Source organism: Mchenga conophoros, linkage group LG18, assembly GCF_057382185.1.
Source record: "Mchenga conophoros isolate Kocher_MC1m ecotype Shallow Benthic linkage group LG18, M_conophoros_male_GT1.1, whole genome shotgun sequence".
In the NCBI taxonomy this organism is placed as follows: domain Eukaryota; kingdom Metazoa; phylum Chordata; class Actinopteri; order Cichliformes; family Cichlidae; genus Mchenga; species Mchenga conophoros.
The window spans coordinates 20,340,593-20,360,181 of record NC_140543.1 but is presented as its reverse complement, the minus strand read 5'-3'; the positions used below and the strand labels follow the sequence as shown (position 1 = coordinate 20,360,181).

General features: G+C 39.1%; 2 protein-coding genes across 2 annotated transcripts; both read right to left on the bottom strand.

Annotated features, from left to right (window-relative positions):
• Positions 1–748: 748 nt before the first annotated feature.
• On the bottom strand, positions 749–4,761 carry cacybp (calcyclin binding protein). Its single transcript, XM_085254550.1, has 6 exons — positions 4,603–4,761; positions 3,491–3,701; positions 3,262–3,358; positions 3,071–3,170; positions 1,987–2,081; positions 749–1,814 (listed from the first exon to the last, which is right to left on the bottom strand). The coding sequence occupies exons 1-6, from the start codon at positions 4,618–4,620 to the stop codon at positions 1,652–1,654; spliced, it is 684 nt and encodes a 227-aa protein (XP_085110676.1). The 5' UTR covers positions 4,621–4,761; the 3' UTR covers positions 749–1,651.
• A 1,634-nt stretch (positions 4,762–6,395) lies between these two features.
• mrps14 (mitochondrial ribosomal protein S14) lies at positions 6,396–8,842 on the bottom strand. Its single transcript, XM_085254551.1, has 3 exons — positions 8,717–8,842; positions 6,927–7,091; positions 6,396–6,771 (listed from the first exon to the last, which is right to left on the bottom strand). The coding sequence occupies exons 1-3, from the start codon at positions 8,831–8,833 to the stop codon at positions 6,589–6,591; spliced, it is 465 nt and encodes a 154-aa protein (XP_085110677.1). The 5' UTR covers positions 8,834–8,842; the 3' UTR covers positions 6,396–6,588.
• Between the last annotated feature and the right edge of the window lie 10,747 nt (positions 8,843–19,589).

Genomic DNA, 19,589 nt, shown 5'->3' with positions numbered 1-19,589 from the left:
CATGGCACAGATTCAACAAGGTGCTGGAAACATTCTTCAGATATAAATGTCCTGATCCACCAGATCTCAAAGGTGCTTTAGACTGTGGATTCCATTGGAGATATGGTGCATTATCCTGTAGGAATCAGCCCTTGGAAGACGTGTCCACTGGGTCATAAAAGGATGCACAATAGGAGGCAATCTGTTATCCATTTTTGGTGAGTCGGTGTGAGCTGTAGCTACACCTTCCTGTTCTTAGCGAAAAGGAGCAGCAGTAAGTGTGGTCTTCTGCTGCTGCTTCAAAGACGGCCGTTCACAGACGCTTTTCTGCCTCGATCATAATATTTTAAAATTATTGTCACCTCAAACACCATACCATGTCAAAAGTCACTTTAATCACCTTTCTTCCCTGTTCTGATGCTTAGTTTGAACTTCAGCAGGTGGTCTTGACCCGATGCCTACATATCTGAATGGAGATGCTGCCAAACAAGTGGGTAATTAGATATGCACGTTATCGAGCAGTTAATAACCATGCATTTAATAGTGGCCAGTATATGCATATTTTACACAACCCATCCATGTCTCCAGGACAATTACTTCTGCATGAGGCAAATCACATCTTGTAATTTCATAACACATCTAAGATACGACTCCGTGAAATATTAACTGAGAAGGCTAGCTGAAAACGTCAGCCAGTGGATATAAATGGCAATAAAATGCTTAATAACTTTTAAATCTAATTTTAAGCTTGAAAGACAGATGGAAAAACTGAGTTCAACAGCTGTATTTATGAGAGCAGAGAACAACCAGCAACAGTGAAAACATACATTTTTCACAATGTCGGAAAAAAAATCTGCAAAAATCAGTCACATCAAGTATTTCAGAATATGTAACTTAAAAAAAGGATTGTGGAAAATGTAGTTTTAAACATACCTGCATGCAGTACAGTATTACACTAGGCTGACACAAGATAGTTTACTGTCTTTGTATGCTACGTGACTTATTTGTGGATTTACAAAATCATACAGCTGATGTAAAGATTAAAAAAAAAGAAAGAAAACTATCCTCAGGTTTACTTCATAAGTAAGAGAACTTTGGCAAATTTATAGCTGACAAAAAAGAAAGAAAGAAAAGAAATATTTGCAAAGTTAATCTGTACTGATTTTCAACTACCATGGAAAATGAACAATTACATTTACCCTGGTCCAATTTAAACCACAACAAGACATTTTATTGAAACAAGCCAGGACAACAAAAACAGCTGTGAAATGACTGAGCAGTGGTCCTTTAACTCTTTAAGTGCGACTTCACAAAACACATAGGGGAATGTATGTAAGTGCGGAAGCAGACAACATTTTCCCTGCTTTCTACCCACAGGTTGGACTCTTAACGTCAGCTGTGATGAAATGTGTGCGTTCTTGCAGTCTTCAGGTCATCACGTGATGGACTCCATCCTTTTGCTTGAGTGACAGATGAGTTGTAGCCCATCACTAAGAACACCAGCAGCCTGGTTTTCAAAGCAGGGCCAAATTGAGGCCATCCCGAGCTTAGACATTACTTTAGACAAATTATTTATGAGCGGTGTATGTAGACTTTACTTTGAATAATTAAGTCATGCCTGCTTCAACCTTTGGAGCTCTCATTTGGTCCTGCTGTGGAAAAGTGGCAATATTTAATAGTCCATCATCTCCTCTCCTCTTAATTTCTTTTCTTGGGACTCTGTCCAAGCTTTGTTGATTGTTCTCTTCATCTCGTCGTCTCCCTCTGCATAAATCTTTTTCAACACATTCATCAGGCCCTCGCCGGGGTCAGCATTATCGTCAAGGCTGGGTTTTCTGTAGAAAGGCGGCAGGAAAATACTTTAATGGTGCAAATAATTCTTTGGATTGCTCTCATGTAGTATGTGTGCACCCAATCACTGCACTGCAATCACAGTGGCTTGAGACACAGCACTGTTGCTGCACTTTATTTCACAAACTAAAATCAATAAGCACATTTCTAACTCACTCTTTCTCTTTAGACTGCTTTTCCACCGCCGTTAGACAGTCCCACTTCTTTGTTGACTGCTTCTTGCACATGACCAAGACCATGTCTGTTTTTATCTGTTGCAGAGAGCAAAAGACAGTTTCAGAGTGTGGACAACAGACTGGCAGCTCAAATCAAAGACGAAAAGTGACAGGAACACTGACACTGCATTTAACAAGGTTTACGTATAATCACAATAGCCACCTTAATAAGTTAATGCAGTATATTTAAACTCATTGCTACAAGCTTAAAAATAGGGTGTCTGCTGCCCCCTAGTGGCCACACATAATTTTGTTTTAACTTTAAATGTTTTACTTTATTTGGCTTTTCATTGATGCTTACTTTTCTCTGACAAACAGGTCAATCACTAAGAATCACTACTCCAGTTTTTCTCTGCAAAATGACTAATATTTCCTGAAATCTTAAAATAAATACAAATAAATGCATCTATTTAAAATGATGCACAAGGTACCTTTTCACCTGCTTTCTTAGCTATATTGATGCGTACATGATTTTATTTTTTTTCCCCATTACTCTTCATCAAGCAGCAAGCTTACATTACAACCATCTAACATTTTTCTCTGGTTTAAAAGAGATTTAGTGTGATGGCTGCAGGAGGTAACATGGCTTAGAACTGTTGCAGAATATGCAAAGGCAATCTTAAAAAATAAAAACTTTGATTTGTCCTGCCACAGAGCTTTTGAGTAGCACGGAGTGGCTGCCTGTCAAGCATTACCCTCTTGACAGACAGCAGAGGAAACCTGCATTATGCACAGCTTCATGCAAACTGATGTTTTAGCTGTGAGAGAAGGAGAGAGAGAAGAAGTATATACTGCAAGTATTTGGTCGATTACTGGCCTGCAATATCAGAGACCTACACAGTTTTGTGAAATATGGGGATAGTCTGCTGAGAGAGATTGCAACACTGCTTCCTAAAGCACACCCACTCATCTAAGATGACAAAGACTTTTGACCCAAAGCCAGCAACCGATTTCTGAAATACAAACATCTCATGGCCGCTGGGCTGAGGAGAAGAAGCTGAGTAAGCAGCAGATGATTTGTTTACCTTTTTGTAGCTGTCCTGTTCATTGATTGGATACAACAAGTTCAGAACTGTCATTTCGTGGTTTTTGCCATCTAGATCCTTCACCAGCACAGAAAATGACCTGCAACACAGACAAGGGGCAAATTCACGTGCACTGATAAGGGAACAGGAATGTATAAACAAACTGAACACTATGCTGATTATCAACTCACCGTTCTGTAAATTTGACCTCCACATTTTCTGCTGATATTTTGTGCACATCTTTCAATGCCAGATAAATTTTGACAAACTTATCTGACTGGTCCCATGCTGCAGAAAAGATGATACACATGTGAACAATTTTGAAATACTGTTTTTTCCCCTCCCCAGCTCTTGAACGCATCTTAACCGCTTGGTTTTCTCAGTAATGTTTGATAGTGCTACTCGATAACTGCCCCATACCATAGCTGGTAATCTTGACAGTGTATGCTGCCTTAGTGGCTGCAGATGGGTCTGCCTCCTTCCTAGCCTGTTGTTCTTTTTGTTGTCGTTTAGCTGCGAGCTCCTTCTCCACCTTTTTCTGCTCCTGTTTAAGTAGATCCTGAACTCTTTTCCTCTCTGCCTTCTCCAAGAGGGACCCCAGCTCCTGCAAGTCTTCCTCCAACTGTTTAATCTGTATGAGGGGAACAATACAATCACTGAGACATGCACATCCACTAATAGAGCAGTGCTGTCGGTTTGAATCCATCTACCAAACATTTGTTTAATTAAAAAAACAAAAACAAAACTATATAAGTAAATAAATGTGCAAAAACTAACATTTCATTTCTAAATAAAAATTTCTATTGTAACTTAATAAATAGTAAGAACAAAGTGCCTTCTACAATAATTATATAGTCACTAACCCATTTCCCACAATCAACTCTCGAAGTCATATTACTTTATTTAAATGTAGTCTAACCTAACTCACAACACACGTTGGAACTATGCATTTGTCTGCGATTTATCTGGCATCCAAACAGCTTAGAAGCCTGTACATATTACAGTTATTCATGTCTTGAGAGATCCTTTACAGATGTATTGTAATATGTATGTATGTATGTATAATTCAAATGTAAAAGTGCTTAATGATACTGTACATGAGTGGGTCTAGTAACATCTCCAGACAGCTAACAGAGACACCGAGTAACTACCGTACTGATTTGTTTAGCAGCGCAGTAGTTGTTTTACACTGAATGATGTTGCTAGAATGTTCTGGTAGTCCACTAAAAGCTAACAGCTAAGTTGGGCCGCGAGCTACTGGCACCCACCGCCACGCACGACTACCGACTGTAATCGTATTTGCCAGACAGGCGTTTTGTTTTAGTTTACAACTGTAACGTTACCCTGGAGAAAAAAATAATAAATTTTTTTTTTATCAGGCATCACGCAGCTGCTCGCAACGGGTTGATAGGACTGACGTTAGCAAGCATTGCACTAATTTCACTGTATCTATGTAAATCCAGCTACCGCAGCTAAACCTTAAAAGATGCAGTTTTGCTGAACACTAAACTGAATGAAACGATTCTGCTCACCTGTTCGGTTAAATCCATTCAGGCTTATCAGTATCAGCTACACTATGAAATGCCGTTGCGGTTCTTCTTCACTGCTCTCAGACTACTTTCCAGCGGCGCTTCTTTCCAAAGCTCTTCCGTCTTCTTCATTTGGCAATTTGCAAGGCCGATTACAGGTGTGCTACCGCCACCTACTGTACTGAAGTTTAATCATTGCTAAACAGCAAAGTGTCCTTGTATGTAGAGCATGACATGAATTAAATGAACCGTTTTAAGGTAATTTCAACTTTTTTACTGAACCTTTTAATGTAAAATCAAATGAATGTTACAGTTTGCTGGCTTTCAACAAACTTGCACCACTTTAAGAGACACATTCTATTTAATTGCATTATATATACGCACATTGGCCACTCGATCCTTTATCTGCTCATTAATGCAAATAACTAATCATGGCAACAACTCAGTGCATTTAGACAAGCAGATGTGGTGAAGATCAAACTGAGCACAAAAACAGGGAAGAAAGTTGATTTAAGTGACTTTTGTCTGAGTCTACTGGGACTGCTCTGAGCTGATAGGAAGGCAACATTAACTCAAATAGTCACTCATTACAATCATGGTAGAAAAAGCAGAAGCAGCATCTCTGAATGGATAACATAGAGGAAAATTTGTGTTTTGAATGATATAACCTCTATTAAAAACATGAACATAAGTGCACTCACACACACACACAGGTGTACAAGCAGGTACTCACAGACACACACCATCTTGGTTGGCTGCTGCCTCTAAACGTATCATGAATTATTAGTACTGTATGCTGCTTAGCAACATTCACTATTATTTACTGTTACTGATGCTTATGTTGGTTGTTGCTGTGGTTTCCCTACTGTGTTGTCTTCTTTTTCTCTCAGCAGGTGATCACGCAGATTTTCATCATCTTTTCTCTCTCTATCCCTCTTCTCTATTTATCTTTCCCTCTCCTTCTGTTAATTCTCTTCCCAACCTCTCTTTCTTTCTCTTTCCCATCCCCTGGTCCTGTCTGTTCTGATTGTAATAACTCAAAATGAAAAATTAATTAATAACAACAACAAGAACAATAATAATAATAATTATGAAGGTTGAATAAAATATGACAATCAAGTGGACCAGTATAGCAAAAGCCGTAATGGTCTACTTGGGAAAATAAATCTGGTGGGCATTTTTCTTGGCCTTCAGAAAATAATTCTGCTACAGTGCCGGAGAGGACACAAAAAAATTAAATAAAATAAATCTCAGAAAACCAGTTTCTTTTCATACTCCACTGATTTTTTTCCACAACACACAACATATCAAAACAACAGCAGCAGAAAGACATTGAGTGCCACTCGTCACCTAAGAACAGGAAACTGAGGCCACAATTCACACAGGCTCACCAAAATTGGAAGAAGATTGGAAGGAAGATTGTTGCCTGGTCTGATTAATCTCATTTCTGTTGGAACATTTTATGGTAAGACCAGAATGTGGTGCTAACCAAATGAAAGCAAGGATCCATCCTGCTTTGAAGCAAACGTTCCACACGTTTGGTATTTGTTACATCTTAGATACTTTTCAACTACATAAAAGACCAGTTATATATTACATACAGAATAAATGAAAAGAAAGTAAGTGAAAGGAAAATGTGGGCTTTCTTGCCTATGAATTACATCTCATTTTAGGGCAGCCATTACCTTAAAAAATAACTTACTTCTTTTCCTGTGACAGTAGAAGGTGCTAAACTTTTATAAAACTTTTATATTACACATAACATTTTATAATAAACCAAGACACTCACAAAACTGTAATGTACAACAATATTCATTTATTTATCAGTACTCATATCAACTTTCTCATTTTTTATATTAAGAAGGCTAATAAGGAAGCAACAGCACCTTACTGACCAAGGAAAACATAATTTACACAAGTAATCAAATGTAGCTGTCTATTGATAACCACTGAAAAATCTTGTTTTTCAAAATGTCCAGTGAGACCTCATCACCACCTTGCTCTCAGAATCCCAGACATCTGATTGTGGTCAGCTAGATGACGAAAGACAATACGGCTAAGACGCCACCTCCGCTTCACTCCTCGTGGTCGGGAAGTCATCACACACCTGTTACATATCCTCACAGGGCAGCTGTCTCTGGGTAGTGCTGAAATCTCTTTGTCTGCTATCTCCTGCAAAAAAAATGAATAAATAAGTAAACAGACATTAGTACTTCACTCTGTACTAATGTCTTTTCAAGGATTCATTCTGTAACAGTTCAATCATTACCATTGCTGAGTTATTTATTAATACACATATGACTTAGACGTCCTTCTTCAGTGTATACCTGAAGCTCTTTGGGTAGGATGGTGTTCTTCCTCAGTGCGTTAATTCGTAACCTCTCATCAGCATAGTCAAAGGCCATCTGCCTCCTCTTGACATCCCTCAGCATCCTCCAGTCAACATAGTAACTTCTCACCTGCTCCACCGCCCCCCAGCAGCTCCTCAATGCCTGCAAACAGTGCTCCTTCAGTTAGTGAACAAGTATTTAGTCTGCCTCTGTACTCAATTACACACACTGTAGCTCTAACTGTCTGAACCACCTTTAGGCCCTAACAATTTTCAGACAAGCCAGAGCAGTCTAAATCAAAAGCTGATTATTTCGGCTCATCTGCACTGCCGTGTGCCATTTGGACAAGCTTTCACTTGAAAATACAGCATCTGACCTGATGTTAGCAGTTTCAGTTCTATGACAGAAATCAAGTTTGCCCGAATTAGAGCATCAGGTGCCCAAGACAACAGACACACAGATGTGAGCCAAAAAATAAATGAAACCTCCTTCGTACGCTTCCGAAATAACAGAGGGGGAGAGACCCTGGTGATTCGGACATAAAACTATTACATGCAACTTCTGATGATCCATTGAAAACTTGCCTTCCTATGACGCTTGCATATTCCACACAGATCGTGTTAACAAAAGGCTCACTTTGCAGGTTCAAGTAAAACTAAACAGGGAATAAATTTATCCATATAACGAGCGCTCAGCTGTAAAAGAAATCGGTTGCTCTTGAGGGATAACGGGCCACAATTAATGCTAACAAAGTCATCATTTTATTCATCATTTTATTCCCTCTCCTTCTGTTAATTCTCTTCCCAACCTCTCTTTCTTTCTCTTTCCCATCCCCTGGTCCTGTCTGTTCTGATTATAATAACTCAAAATGAAAAATTAATTAATAACAACAACAAGAACAATAATAATAATAATTATGAAGGTTGAATAAAATATGACAATCAAGTGGACCAGTATAGCAAAAGCCGTAATGGTCTACTTGGGAAAATAAATCTGGTGGGCATTTTTCTTGGCCTTCAGAAAATAATTCTGCTACAGTGCCGGAGAGGACACAAAAAAATTAAATAAAATAAATCTCAGAAAACCAGTTTCTTTTCATACTCCACTGATTTTTTTCCACAACACACAACATATCAAAACAACAGCAGCAGAAAGACATTGAGTGCCACTCGTCACCTAAGAACAGGAAACTGAGGCCACAATTCACACAGGCTCACCAAAATTGGAAGAAGATTGGAAGGAAGATTGTTGCCTGGTCTGATTAATCTCATTTCTGTTGGAACATTTTATGGTAAGACCAGAATGTGGTGCTAACCAGATGAAAGCAAGGATCCATCCTGCTTTGAAGCAAACGTTCCACACGTTTGGTATTTGTTACATCTTAGATACTTTTCAACTACATAAAAGACCAGTTATATATTACATACAGAATAAATGAAAAGAAAGATCATTAGAAGCCATAGCCATAGCAGTAAAAAGAAGTTAATCACTCAACCTTTCTTGCTAGAACAAGCACGGGAACTGAGCATATACTACCTGTCCTCTTATAATTTTCATGTATTATAAGAGGACATGTATCATGTCCTGTTAAACCCTTCAAAGAACCATACTGAGCCAGGTTTGACACATAGCAGGCTTAGTAGCCGCGAAGCTAACGTCAGAACGCTAGTTACATCAATAAAACAGCCAATGTTACATTTATCGACCGAAAGTCAGAGATAATAGATTGAGTCTGAATGAAAACACAACCTCAGCTAATACATGCAAGATTACCGTAAATGCTTTACCTGTTTTGGGACGCAGACGGTGGAATAAAGGGCATTTAACCCCAAACATGTTAGTCTGTTAACCGCCATATTGGATTTGACTTGCGCGAAACCACCGGAGGTTGAAAGAAAAAACATTCAACTTTACCGCCACCTATCGACCTGGAGTGTGACCAGATAAAATGAGAAGTACAGTGTCTAAAAAAATGTCAAATTTATGAGCGAAAACGCGACACATTTACAAGTAAAGCGTGACAAATTTATGAGAAAAAACTCGTAAGAGGGAAAAATAGGAAAATTGTGTCTTTTTTTTTCAATCAAAGACAGACTTCGCCTCACTTTTCTATCTTAAACTGCAAGGAAGTTCACATATACTACAAGCTGATTTCTGTTTAAATCGCTATGTGAGTGTTCAGCGATTGTGAGCATTGAAACATGTATTTTGTTTTTCATGATTTATCTTTGTAGACAGCTTCTACAGACACCTCCCAACCAGTCCCGTTGATAATGGGATTTCAACATTTCTTATGAGTTATTGATCCCAAACATTCTCTTCAACCTAACCATGAACACTTAAGTGATATTGCGCCCTTTCTTTAAAAAAAAAGAAAAGGAAAATTGTTTGCAAGCTTTTCTCGCATTATTCTTACATTTTTTTGTCTCAAAAATATATTTTTTCTCACTTTTACTCTGTCCACAGTGTAAATCACAGTATAATAAACAAATATTATTCAAATAACTGATGCTCAAGGCAGTTTATTTTGTAAGGTTGAGGTGTCCAACTCCAGTCCTCGAGAGCTACGGCCCTGCAGCTTTTAAACACATCCTTCTTCCTGAATCAAATAAATAGCTTATTATCAGGCCTGAAAACTTGATGGCATGCTGAAGAGGTAATCCAACCATTTGATCCAGCTGTGTTGGAGTAGGGATGCATCTAAAAGCTGCAGGACAGTAGCTCTCGAGGACTGGAGTTGGACATCCCTGCCCTACAGTAACAGAGAGAAAACCCCAACAATTAAGTAACACCCTATGAGTAAGGGCTTGGTGGCAGTAGGGAGGGGAAAAAAACCCTTTTAACTGGAAGAAACCGTGGCACAACCAGGCTCAGGAAGGGGCAGACATCTGCTGTGACCGGCTGGGGGAGGAAGATAGGACAAATGACACTCTGGAGAAGTGAGCCAGAGATGAATGATAACCATTAATTAAATGTAGATTTGTGTATAAACACATATAGAGTGAAAAGAGGTGAGTGAAGAAGAAACACTAAGTGCTAATTATGGTGAAGTTAATATTAGATTTTTGCAGCAGCATTACATTTGTTATTACATTTACTTCATCAGTGCTGAACCTGCTGTGATTAGTTTTGCTTTGAGTCTCAAGTAACTGATAATCCCCTTTGAGAACATGCTGTAACAATCTGAATTTACTTGAATTTTTAGTCACGTGTAGTACCATTTGACCACCAGTAGGTGGCAATGTAGTCCTTTCATGATAAGGTCATACTCTCTCTCTCACCACCCACCATGACCAGGGCCCCTGTTCCAGCTGAATCTAAACCTTGTGTCTTAAATCTTCTGAAGCACAGAGTCATCTCTGCTTCCCCAGCACTTCTAACAATGAAACCCTTGTGTTTTAAGGAAGCACATATATTAAACAGTGTGCTCTTCTTCTTTCAACATATGTCTCAGCAGGGTGCTGTCTTTAATAGATAAAAAAAAGCATATAAGCAGAATGGGTTACTTTCTTAAACAGTTCCTCAGTACTCTGCAGCCTGGAGGAGATGCGTTTTTGGATAAATATTAACACATGACAAACTCCAGGCAGTGCTTCCTCTATAAAAAGCATTGTTATGAACCAGGCTGGAAAATTGGTATAGGGATCTAAGCACTGACTTAAATAATAAATGACTCAAAAAGTAAGCACATTACTGCTTACAGATAATGGTATTTGTAAACCTGTCACAGCACCAAGCGTATTAATGTACCAAGAAATTACCTTAACTTTTTTTGTAATGGATGTCAAAATATTCGGCTGTCTTTCATTTTCTGGGTTAGCGGGAACAACTCTTTATGAATCACTGTAATTGCAAAATTATATGGTTTGTCAACCAGGAGAAATGTTTTTGAAATTTGCGAAAACACAGCTTTTTCATTTGACAGCACCAGTTTATCATACTTAAACTGCTTTTTGGCTCCGAGTTAGTTTTGGCCCGTAGTTCAAAACTTCCCGACACGGCTGTTCCAAGATCATCATGACGAAGGCAGAATTTTTCTGTCAGTGATTTCTTTTACTTTCCTGAGCAGAGTTGAAAAGGTGACCCGTTGCAATTAGGAATAAACGTTTGTGATGGAGAGAGGAAGTTAAAAATATTCCTTAATCAGTCCTTAAACAATTTGACAAGATAAGAGTAAGGTACTCTTTTAATGATAAAGGGTCATCATTCAAATATAGCACAGGTAATATAAAGTAGTTATAGTTTAGAGAGCTTATGGGGGGCAATGCTGGTCAGTCTCATTCAAAGCAATCGACCTAACATATGAAAACAACGAGAACAGGTGGTGTTACAGATTAACGCATGCAAATCGAACTTTAATTTAAGCTGGCAACATCCTTTGTCATCATTATTTCTCAAGCAGCGAATCTATTCTAAATGACTTGGGACGAACAGCTCTGCAGCTGCACTGACAGAGTAAAGAGTGGGAGGTACTGTGTCGCTGTATAACAGCAGTGTGATAGGGGTCACCGGTGACAAATGTCCAACGTGCCAGCAGATAATTTAAATTAGATCAATGATATAGTGTTTCTTGCCCGCTGGCTTTAGGGAAGTGATGCAATTTCAAGGTGTCTTGCGCTGGTGTCACCCTGGTGCACCAGTGCGCTTTACAGAAGATCCGCAGATCTAAGGTCAGATCACAGCTAAGACTGGGGTAATTTGGACACGCCTGGACACAGGCGATATGAAACTGAGATGTAACTGAGAGTAGTTGCAATTGCTCACCGAGGTGGCCTAATGAGTAAAAATAATGGTGCAGCGGTGAACTCAGTCAACACCCATGACGTGATGTAACCAAGCAGCAGCTCGGATCACGGGTTACACCAGAGGGTTACACAAAAGGCTAAACCACCATCAAAGGGTCTCTATGTACTCAAGATGATGTGGGTGTTGGGCTTGGTTCTGAACTACTCCAAGCAAAACAACATCTTTAAAGTAGCGACGTACTTGCAACAGCTACAGTGGGGCAAAAAAGTATTTAGTCAGCCACCGATTGTGCAAGTTCCCCCACCTAAAATGATGACAGAGGTCAGTAATTTGCACCAGAGGTACACTTCAACTGTGAGAGACAGAATGTGAAAAAAAAAATCCATGAATCCACATGGTAGGATTTGTAAAGAATTTATTCGTAAATCAGGGTGGAAAATAAGTATTTGGTCAATAACAAAAATACAACTCAATACTTTGTAACATAACCTTTGTTGGCAATAACAGAGGTCAAACGTTTACTATAGGTCTTTACCAGGTTTGCACACACAGTAGCTGGTATTTTGACCCATTCCTCCATGCAGATCTTCTCGAGAGCAGCGATGTTTTGGGGCTGTCGCCGAGCAACACGGACTTTCAACTCCCGCCACAGATTTTCTATGGGGTTGAGGTCTGGAGACTGGCTAGGCCACTCCAGGACTTTCAAATGCTTCTTACGGAGCCACTCCTTTGTTGCCCGGGCGGTGTGTTTTGGATCATTGTCATGTTTGAAGACCCAGCCTCGTTTCATCTTCAAAGTTCTCACTGATGGAAGGAGGTTTTGGCTCAAAATCTCACGATACATGGCCCCATTCATTCTGTCCTTAACACGGATCAGTCGTCCTGTCCCCTTGGCAGAAAAACAGCCCCATAGCATGATGTTTCCACCCCCATGCTTTACAGTAGGTATGGTGTTCTTGGGATGCAACTCAGTATTCTTCTTCCTCCAAACACGACGAGTTGAGTTTATACCAAAAAGTTCTACTTTGGTTTCATCTGACCACATGACATTGTCCCAATCCTCTGCTGTATCATCCATGTGCTCTCTGGCAAACTTCAGACGGGCCTGGACATGCACTGGCTTCAGCAGCGGAACACGTCTGGCACTGCGGGATTTGATTCCCTGCTGTTGTAGTGTGTTACTGATGGTGACCTTTGTTACTTTGGTCCCAGCTCTCTGCAGGTCATTCACCAGGTCCCCCCGTGTGGTTCTGGGATCTTTGCTCACCGTTCTCATGATCATTTTGACCCCACGGGATGAGATCTTGCGTGGAGCCCCAGATCGAGGGAGATTATCAGTGGTCTTGTATGTCTTCCATTTTCTGATGATTACTCCCACAGTTGATTTTTTCACACCAAGCTGCTTGCCTATTGTAGATTCACTCTTCCCAGTCTGGTGCAGGTCTACAATACTTTTCCTGGTGTCCTTCGAAAGCTCTTTGGTCCTGGCCATGGCGGAGTTTGGAGTCTGACTGTTTGAGGCTGTGGACAGGTGTCTTTTATACAGATGATGAGTTCAAACAGGTGCCATTCATACAGGTAACGAGTGGGGGACAGAAAAGCTTCTTACTGAAGACGTTACAGGTCTGTGAGAGCCAGAGATTTTCCTTGTTTGAGGTGACCAAATACTTATTTTCCACCCTGATTTACGAATAAATTCTTTACAAATCCTACCATGTGAATTCATGGATTTTTTTTTCACATTCTGTCTCTCACAGTTGAAGTGTACCTCTGGTGCAAATTACTGACCTCTGTCATCATTTTAAGTGGGGGAACTTCCACAATCGGTGGCTGACTAAATACTTTTTTGCCCCACTGTATAATTAATTGCATGCTTTAGCACTACATCTAAAGTCTTTATAAAGTCCTTAAGTTCCAGGGAGACACATTCAAGCCATAGGAAAAGTCTACTAATACATACCAGACAGCCACGAGCAACCAGCTAACCTTCCTGGTATTCATCAAAGATACCTTCTCCTCTAGTGGTTTATGCATTCTTTCATCTAACCCTAAACAAGATGATTAAAACAAACAAGGATCTCTTGGCTGATCAAACATGAGGCTCATTCACTACGTACCACATGCAGATGAAAATGTGACAGGAGTAGTACGTCTGTATATTTTCTGTGTGCGTGTGTTTTTTTACGGTGTGTTTGATTCAGACATAACACGGTTTTCAGGGGATGGTGGAAGTGGCATGTTTGCTGCCAGCATCTCTAAGCTTTCCTACCCAAATATCTGATGTAAAATAGATGCAGAGAAAAACACTCTGGATCCACATCAGATTCCTGGGTAGAAACGACTGTGTCCGCACGTCTGATCAGAATGATATTTCCAAAGCTTGTAGGCAATAAACAAAGTGTCATTTTTCTTCTTACTGGATTGGTTTTCCCACATTTGACCTGTGTCAACATGTCTTGTGAACATTATTCATACACAGCCCGTATAAATAAACTGCACTGCAGCCCTTTGGCAGCTCAAATATTAGACACTAGTTTGAATGCAGTCATATCCAGCAATTCCTTATCATAGCTATTCCTATATCATATATTATTTTTATGTGACCGTGATATGAAATCAAAGATGAATTGCGTCCCTCATCTGCTTAAAGATGTGGCCAATTGGAAACATAGTCAGTCAGTCATACTTTTATTCATAATTTAGCTCATTTCAGGTATGTCATGTAAACTGAAAACTGAAATTAATAAACAAATAACTATATTTTATTCTTGGAAAAAAAAAATACACTTAACAGACTGCTTTAGTTCTATTTTATCTATAAAGCTCCACATCACAACAACAGTCGTCTCAAGGCTCCAGCCTGATAGGAAGGCAGCAGTAAGGTAGCAGTTAAATAACCAAGGTATGTAAAAGAACATCTCTGAAGACACAATAGGTCAAAGCATGAAGCAGATGGGCTACAGCAGCAGAAAACTACACAGGGTACCAATCCTATCATCTAAGAAAGGAAATTTGTCCACAGTTTTCAGCTGGTTTGATGAATCTTGATTTCTGCTTCCACATTTGATATTGTGTAAACAATATCAAAGTATGGATCCGTCCTGGTTTGTATCAACAGTGTATTGGTCGCTTTATGGAGTGGGGGATATTTTGTGGAACATTTTGGGTACCTCAGAATCAACTAAGCAGCACCACAGCCTACCTGAGTGTGGTCTCTGACCATTTATCACCAAAGTGTCCCGTGGCTGCTTCCAGCAGGATAACATGCAAATTCACAAAGCTCAGACTTGTTTCGAAACATGACAGTGAGTTCAATCAAATGATCTACACAGTCACCAGTAGATCCAGTAGAACAGTTCTCTGGGTCAGAGGTGGTTGCCAGACTGTTTCAGTCAGCAGTACCTTTAATAAATACTTATCATAGCCAAATTATACAGAAGAGCATCTCTGAATGCATTATAGATGGAACCTTAAAGCAGATGGGCTACAGCCGCAGAAGACTGCAGCAGAAGAGCATGAGACTCAGCTGGTTATCATATAACTTAATGCCACGGCTGAGTATTATTGCTGACTATGGCCATGCATTCATGACAACAGTGTAGTCGTCTTATATTTTCAGCAGGATAATGCGGCCTTTCACAAACTTTAATAGCATGCTGGTATCTTTAAATGGCCTTCACATTCATCAGATCTCAATGCAAAAGAATATTTTTGGGATGTGCTAGAACAGGATATTCACATCATGTGCAGCTGAAAAATCAAAAATCTCTGGCAATATATATATGCTATTATATATATATGTGTGTGTGTTGCAAAATAATGCAACTCACTCAATTTCAAGTTGTAGACAATTTTCTCTGTGTTTTCATTTCTTCTAAATGAAAGTAATCTACATAGTCTACTTTCGTGTGCCTCTTTATAGCTTCTCTAAACACACCATAGTCATTTAACGTCAAGAAAGAATTCTGTGTTGAAAGACCAGCCATTACACATATGGTACATTCTGTGATACTGTAAACTGATTTCAGTTCATTTTAGAAATTACACCATTTCTATGAAATAACAATCAAATGCATGTAGTACTGTAAATGGAGCACGAAGGAAAAACTGTAACAGTGAGACATTTGCTGTGTTTCTCTGGCAGAGTTAAATAAATAACTCTTTCGCCTACAGATGTTATAAACTTTACAATCTCAGCCACAGTTTTCAAGTTTTCAACCGCTCCTTTATTCGGAACCGGATGTCTTGGGCATTCCTCCCCCCCCCCAAATGAAAAGAACCAAGCATATGCTACTGCATTTAAAGGCACTTTAATAAATCTTTGACAAAGCAAACCTTTCAGGCTGGATTTTTGATCACGGAAACTCATGCAGAAGTCTACAGTATATTTAAGCAATGTGAACACTTGCCTTAAGATGTGAGAGAATCTGCAAAATTAGGGGAGAAAATGATCCTTGAAGCCTTCTAAAATTTCACAAATAAACACATTATTGAGATAAACACTGATAAGGTTTTGTTCCACAGTGACTGCATTTTAATCAAAAAAGATTCTTACGTCTACGAACTGATTTTCAGAATTCCACATTTCTGTAAAAGAAACAAAAACAACAACAACAACAAAAACAATCAAGCAACATAGACACTGTTCGTGTTACTGCATCAGGATAGGTGTTAAAATATCTTCTCTTTAGTGGCATTTCAGCATGGAAACTCTGTTGCTTCTCAGTAATCAGTGTGCATTTGAACCAGATACAGCTCATTTAGCAAGAGGCCATAACCTGACTGATTTGGAGGTCCCTGCTTTGCATTGCTCAGGAATGTCCAGCATTCCCCCAGGAGGGACAGACCATTCAGCTTGCAGGCAAGTATGCTATGTATAGGTTAGTCCAGATGCCAGACAGACATTTAAGGTTAATAAAGTACATAACAATGATTTGCAGTTAAATGGAATTGAGCCTTTAATAAAGGGGAGTGAAAAAAAGATTTTGGTTTTATTTTAATAAAAAATGTATGAAAGTTTATAGTAAAGTTAGTACACATACATACCTAACATATTAATACCAGTATGTGGCACTTTTAATCAGTGTTAGGCCAAAGATTTATTTTTAAATTCAGGGTATAGCAGATGCATAAATAATATGATTGAAATGAAGATGATAATTTACTGAAACTTGATTTATCTGTGTGTACTTACATCACAACTCTCTTCCAGTCTGGATAGTGTTAGCATGAGTGTTATGCAACTTTATCATTATTTTGTCCTGGCTGATGAGTCACCAACTTAATATTGTCAATCACAACACCATAAGAAGGGGAAAAGTTAGTATTTTGAGTCCCATCTGCAGATATGCTACATTTAGTAATACTCAACCTAGGGGAGTCTTTTTTCTAAAGTCACAATTCACCTCTCCAAGCAGTGCTGGTTGTTGTGGGATTAAAAGGTCTGTTGCGTAAACTTATAAAGTCTGAATTTATTTCCAATACTCCTCTTTCCTGTGATTTGGAGATTTGATATTTAGTTCATTGGGAAGATGGAAAAAAAGAAGAACTTTGGATTTGAATGGACTCGTTGCTTTGGTAGAGAAGGGAAGAGAAGGGTAAAAACACATCTGTGATTATACTCACAGGGCCATCAGCCACCCTATAGGAGGTATAGTGCACAAGCTTTGACCGCACATCCTTCTTGTACCGAGACTGCTGGTGACGAATTACAAGGCTGAAATAATTTCCTATGTGTCAGTGTTAGAAGAAGTCTTCTTTCGTGTGACCTCGCTTTTTCTGTGTTTGCAGTTGAACCATATTGATATAGCCAAAGAATAAGGGGTTTCTAATTCTTCTGCAAGAATGAAGGTAGTGTGTTATTTGCCCCTGTTAAAAAGTGCCTCTCTTTCCAAGTAGAAAGCCTTGAAGTCTTGGCCCTGCTTAACTCATACTTACTGTCTTTTAAAATGCATTATCTTAGCAAAGAGAAGATAAAGCCATATATATATATATATATATATATATATATATATATATATATATATATATATGAAATTGGTGACAATTTGTCACACATTCCATAAAGACATTACGGTAAGTCTGGTAATTTCCCTGGTTGGATACATTTTATAGAGGAAGCCACAAAATAGTACTCCATGACTATTTATGCTGTAAAAAGAGAATTAACCTCCAGTTTTTACAAGAAGTGATGTAAGTTTTCCTGCTCCAGCTTGTCCCACTTTTAATTCTCACCTTTTCTCTCTTCTCCTGAGGCCAGCTCACTGCTGTCGCGTCTTTAAGATCAGAAAGCATAAGGAGTGCTAAGTTATGTCAGCTGGGTGAATGGAGGTCAGGTCTCCCCACGGCGACACATGCACAGGAGGACCAGACCCTGATGACTGGTATCCACATCAGCCCAGGAAGCTCTGTAACAGCTGCTGACACCAACTCATCTGTCACGCTGCTGCTCGACTTCCCCTGTCTGATCCAATTAACTTGTTTTCAAATACGCTTCACTGACTCCCTCTATATGAATTAGGACTCATTAATTATCATTCTGATGGCAGCTTCATCTTATTTTATGAATCAAAGCGCATGTAAGTGCCAAGTAATTTTACCGTAGTGTTTTTTTCTTTGTGTAAAATTTAGAGTGACAAATGTATTCATATTTTTGTTAATGGTTTTAGAAATGGTTTTGTGAGGCAAAGCATATGTGTCACAAGACTTCTGACAGATCACAGGTCTGATGCCAGATCACAGCCGTAGCAACATGTTGTCAGATCATTTTCAGCACTTTGCAATACACTATCTAACAAAACAGAAGCCAAAATAAAAAAAGAAATATGTTGATTGCTCACCAGAAGTCGAATAGCTTCAGCCGCTAATCACGATGTAGACAAACAGTTACTCCACATATGTTGTATTTACCACTTTCTGTGGTTGGAAAAGAACTAAAGCTTTACTGTGGTGTGTGTTAAAGATCACTGGAGATAACAGTTTGAATGTGTGTTACGCTGGTGTATGAGTGTCCACAAGTGTTCGTACCATATATCCCAAATGTGGAAGGAATTAAAGATGTCTAACCGCACAACATGGGCTCTTAAGGAAACACATTCAGCAAAACTTTCATATGGCTTTAATCTGTTTTCCCTGAAATGACTTCAGCTTTATCTACATGTATGGTAGTTTTCTCATCTAATCTGCTTTCCACCAAAGTCACACACCAAGACCTTTGACAACTGTAAACATGTAGAAAATGACTCTGAAGCTAGTGTTGGCTACAATTCCCCTGATACGATCTTGTCATTTCTATGTAAACAAGGAGCAAACGTTTTGCCTGTTTTTTGGCGTTTTTCTTTTTTTAGTAGAAATGGAAAAATCTGCTTTTTAACCACAATGATGGAAAATTGTCAGCTCTGAGTTGGCTGTTTTTATCTACCATAATTACCCTCAGACAAGCCAGGCATTCAGTAGGTCTTTAAACACATTTCATGTGTTAGATATCTGAGGGTGCTATTTGGACCTATCTGTCAGTCCTCATTTCACAACAGGCCTTCATAGTGTAGCTCCCCCTCAGCTCAAATCAGTGCTCTCAATCAACAGCTTCCAGATCCATGAGGAGACACGCATTCAGCGTTTCTGTTAGCGTGTGCATGACTAAATGTGCCATATGATTCAAAGGGTAGAGTTAATGTGCTTTTTGTATATTTATATGGAGCAATGAGGGTTCAGGTCTTCATTACTAAAATGGTTGTTTAAGAACAGAATTACAAGCTGTCGTTATAAATGTCTGATGCTGATCAAACGTATTTACACTAATGTGGTTGCAAGCCTCAGACAATTTTAAGTTCTCAAGTTCTGATAAACTTCTAAAGGCTAAATGTTTTCATGATGGGTGCTAAACCTTCTCAGTAGATTCTAATGAAACCTTTT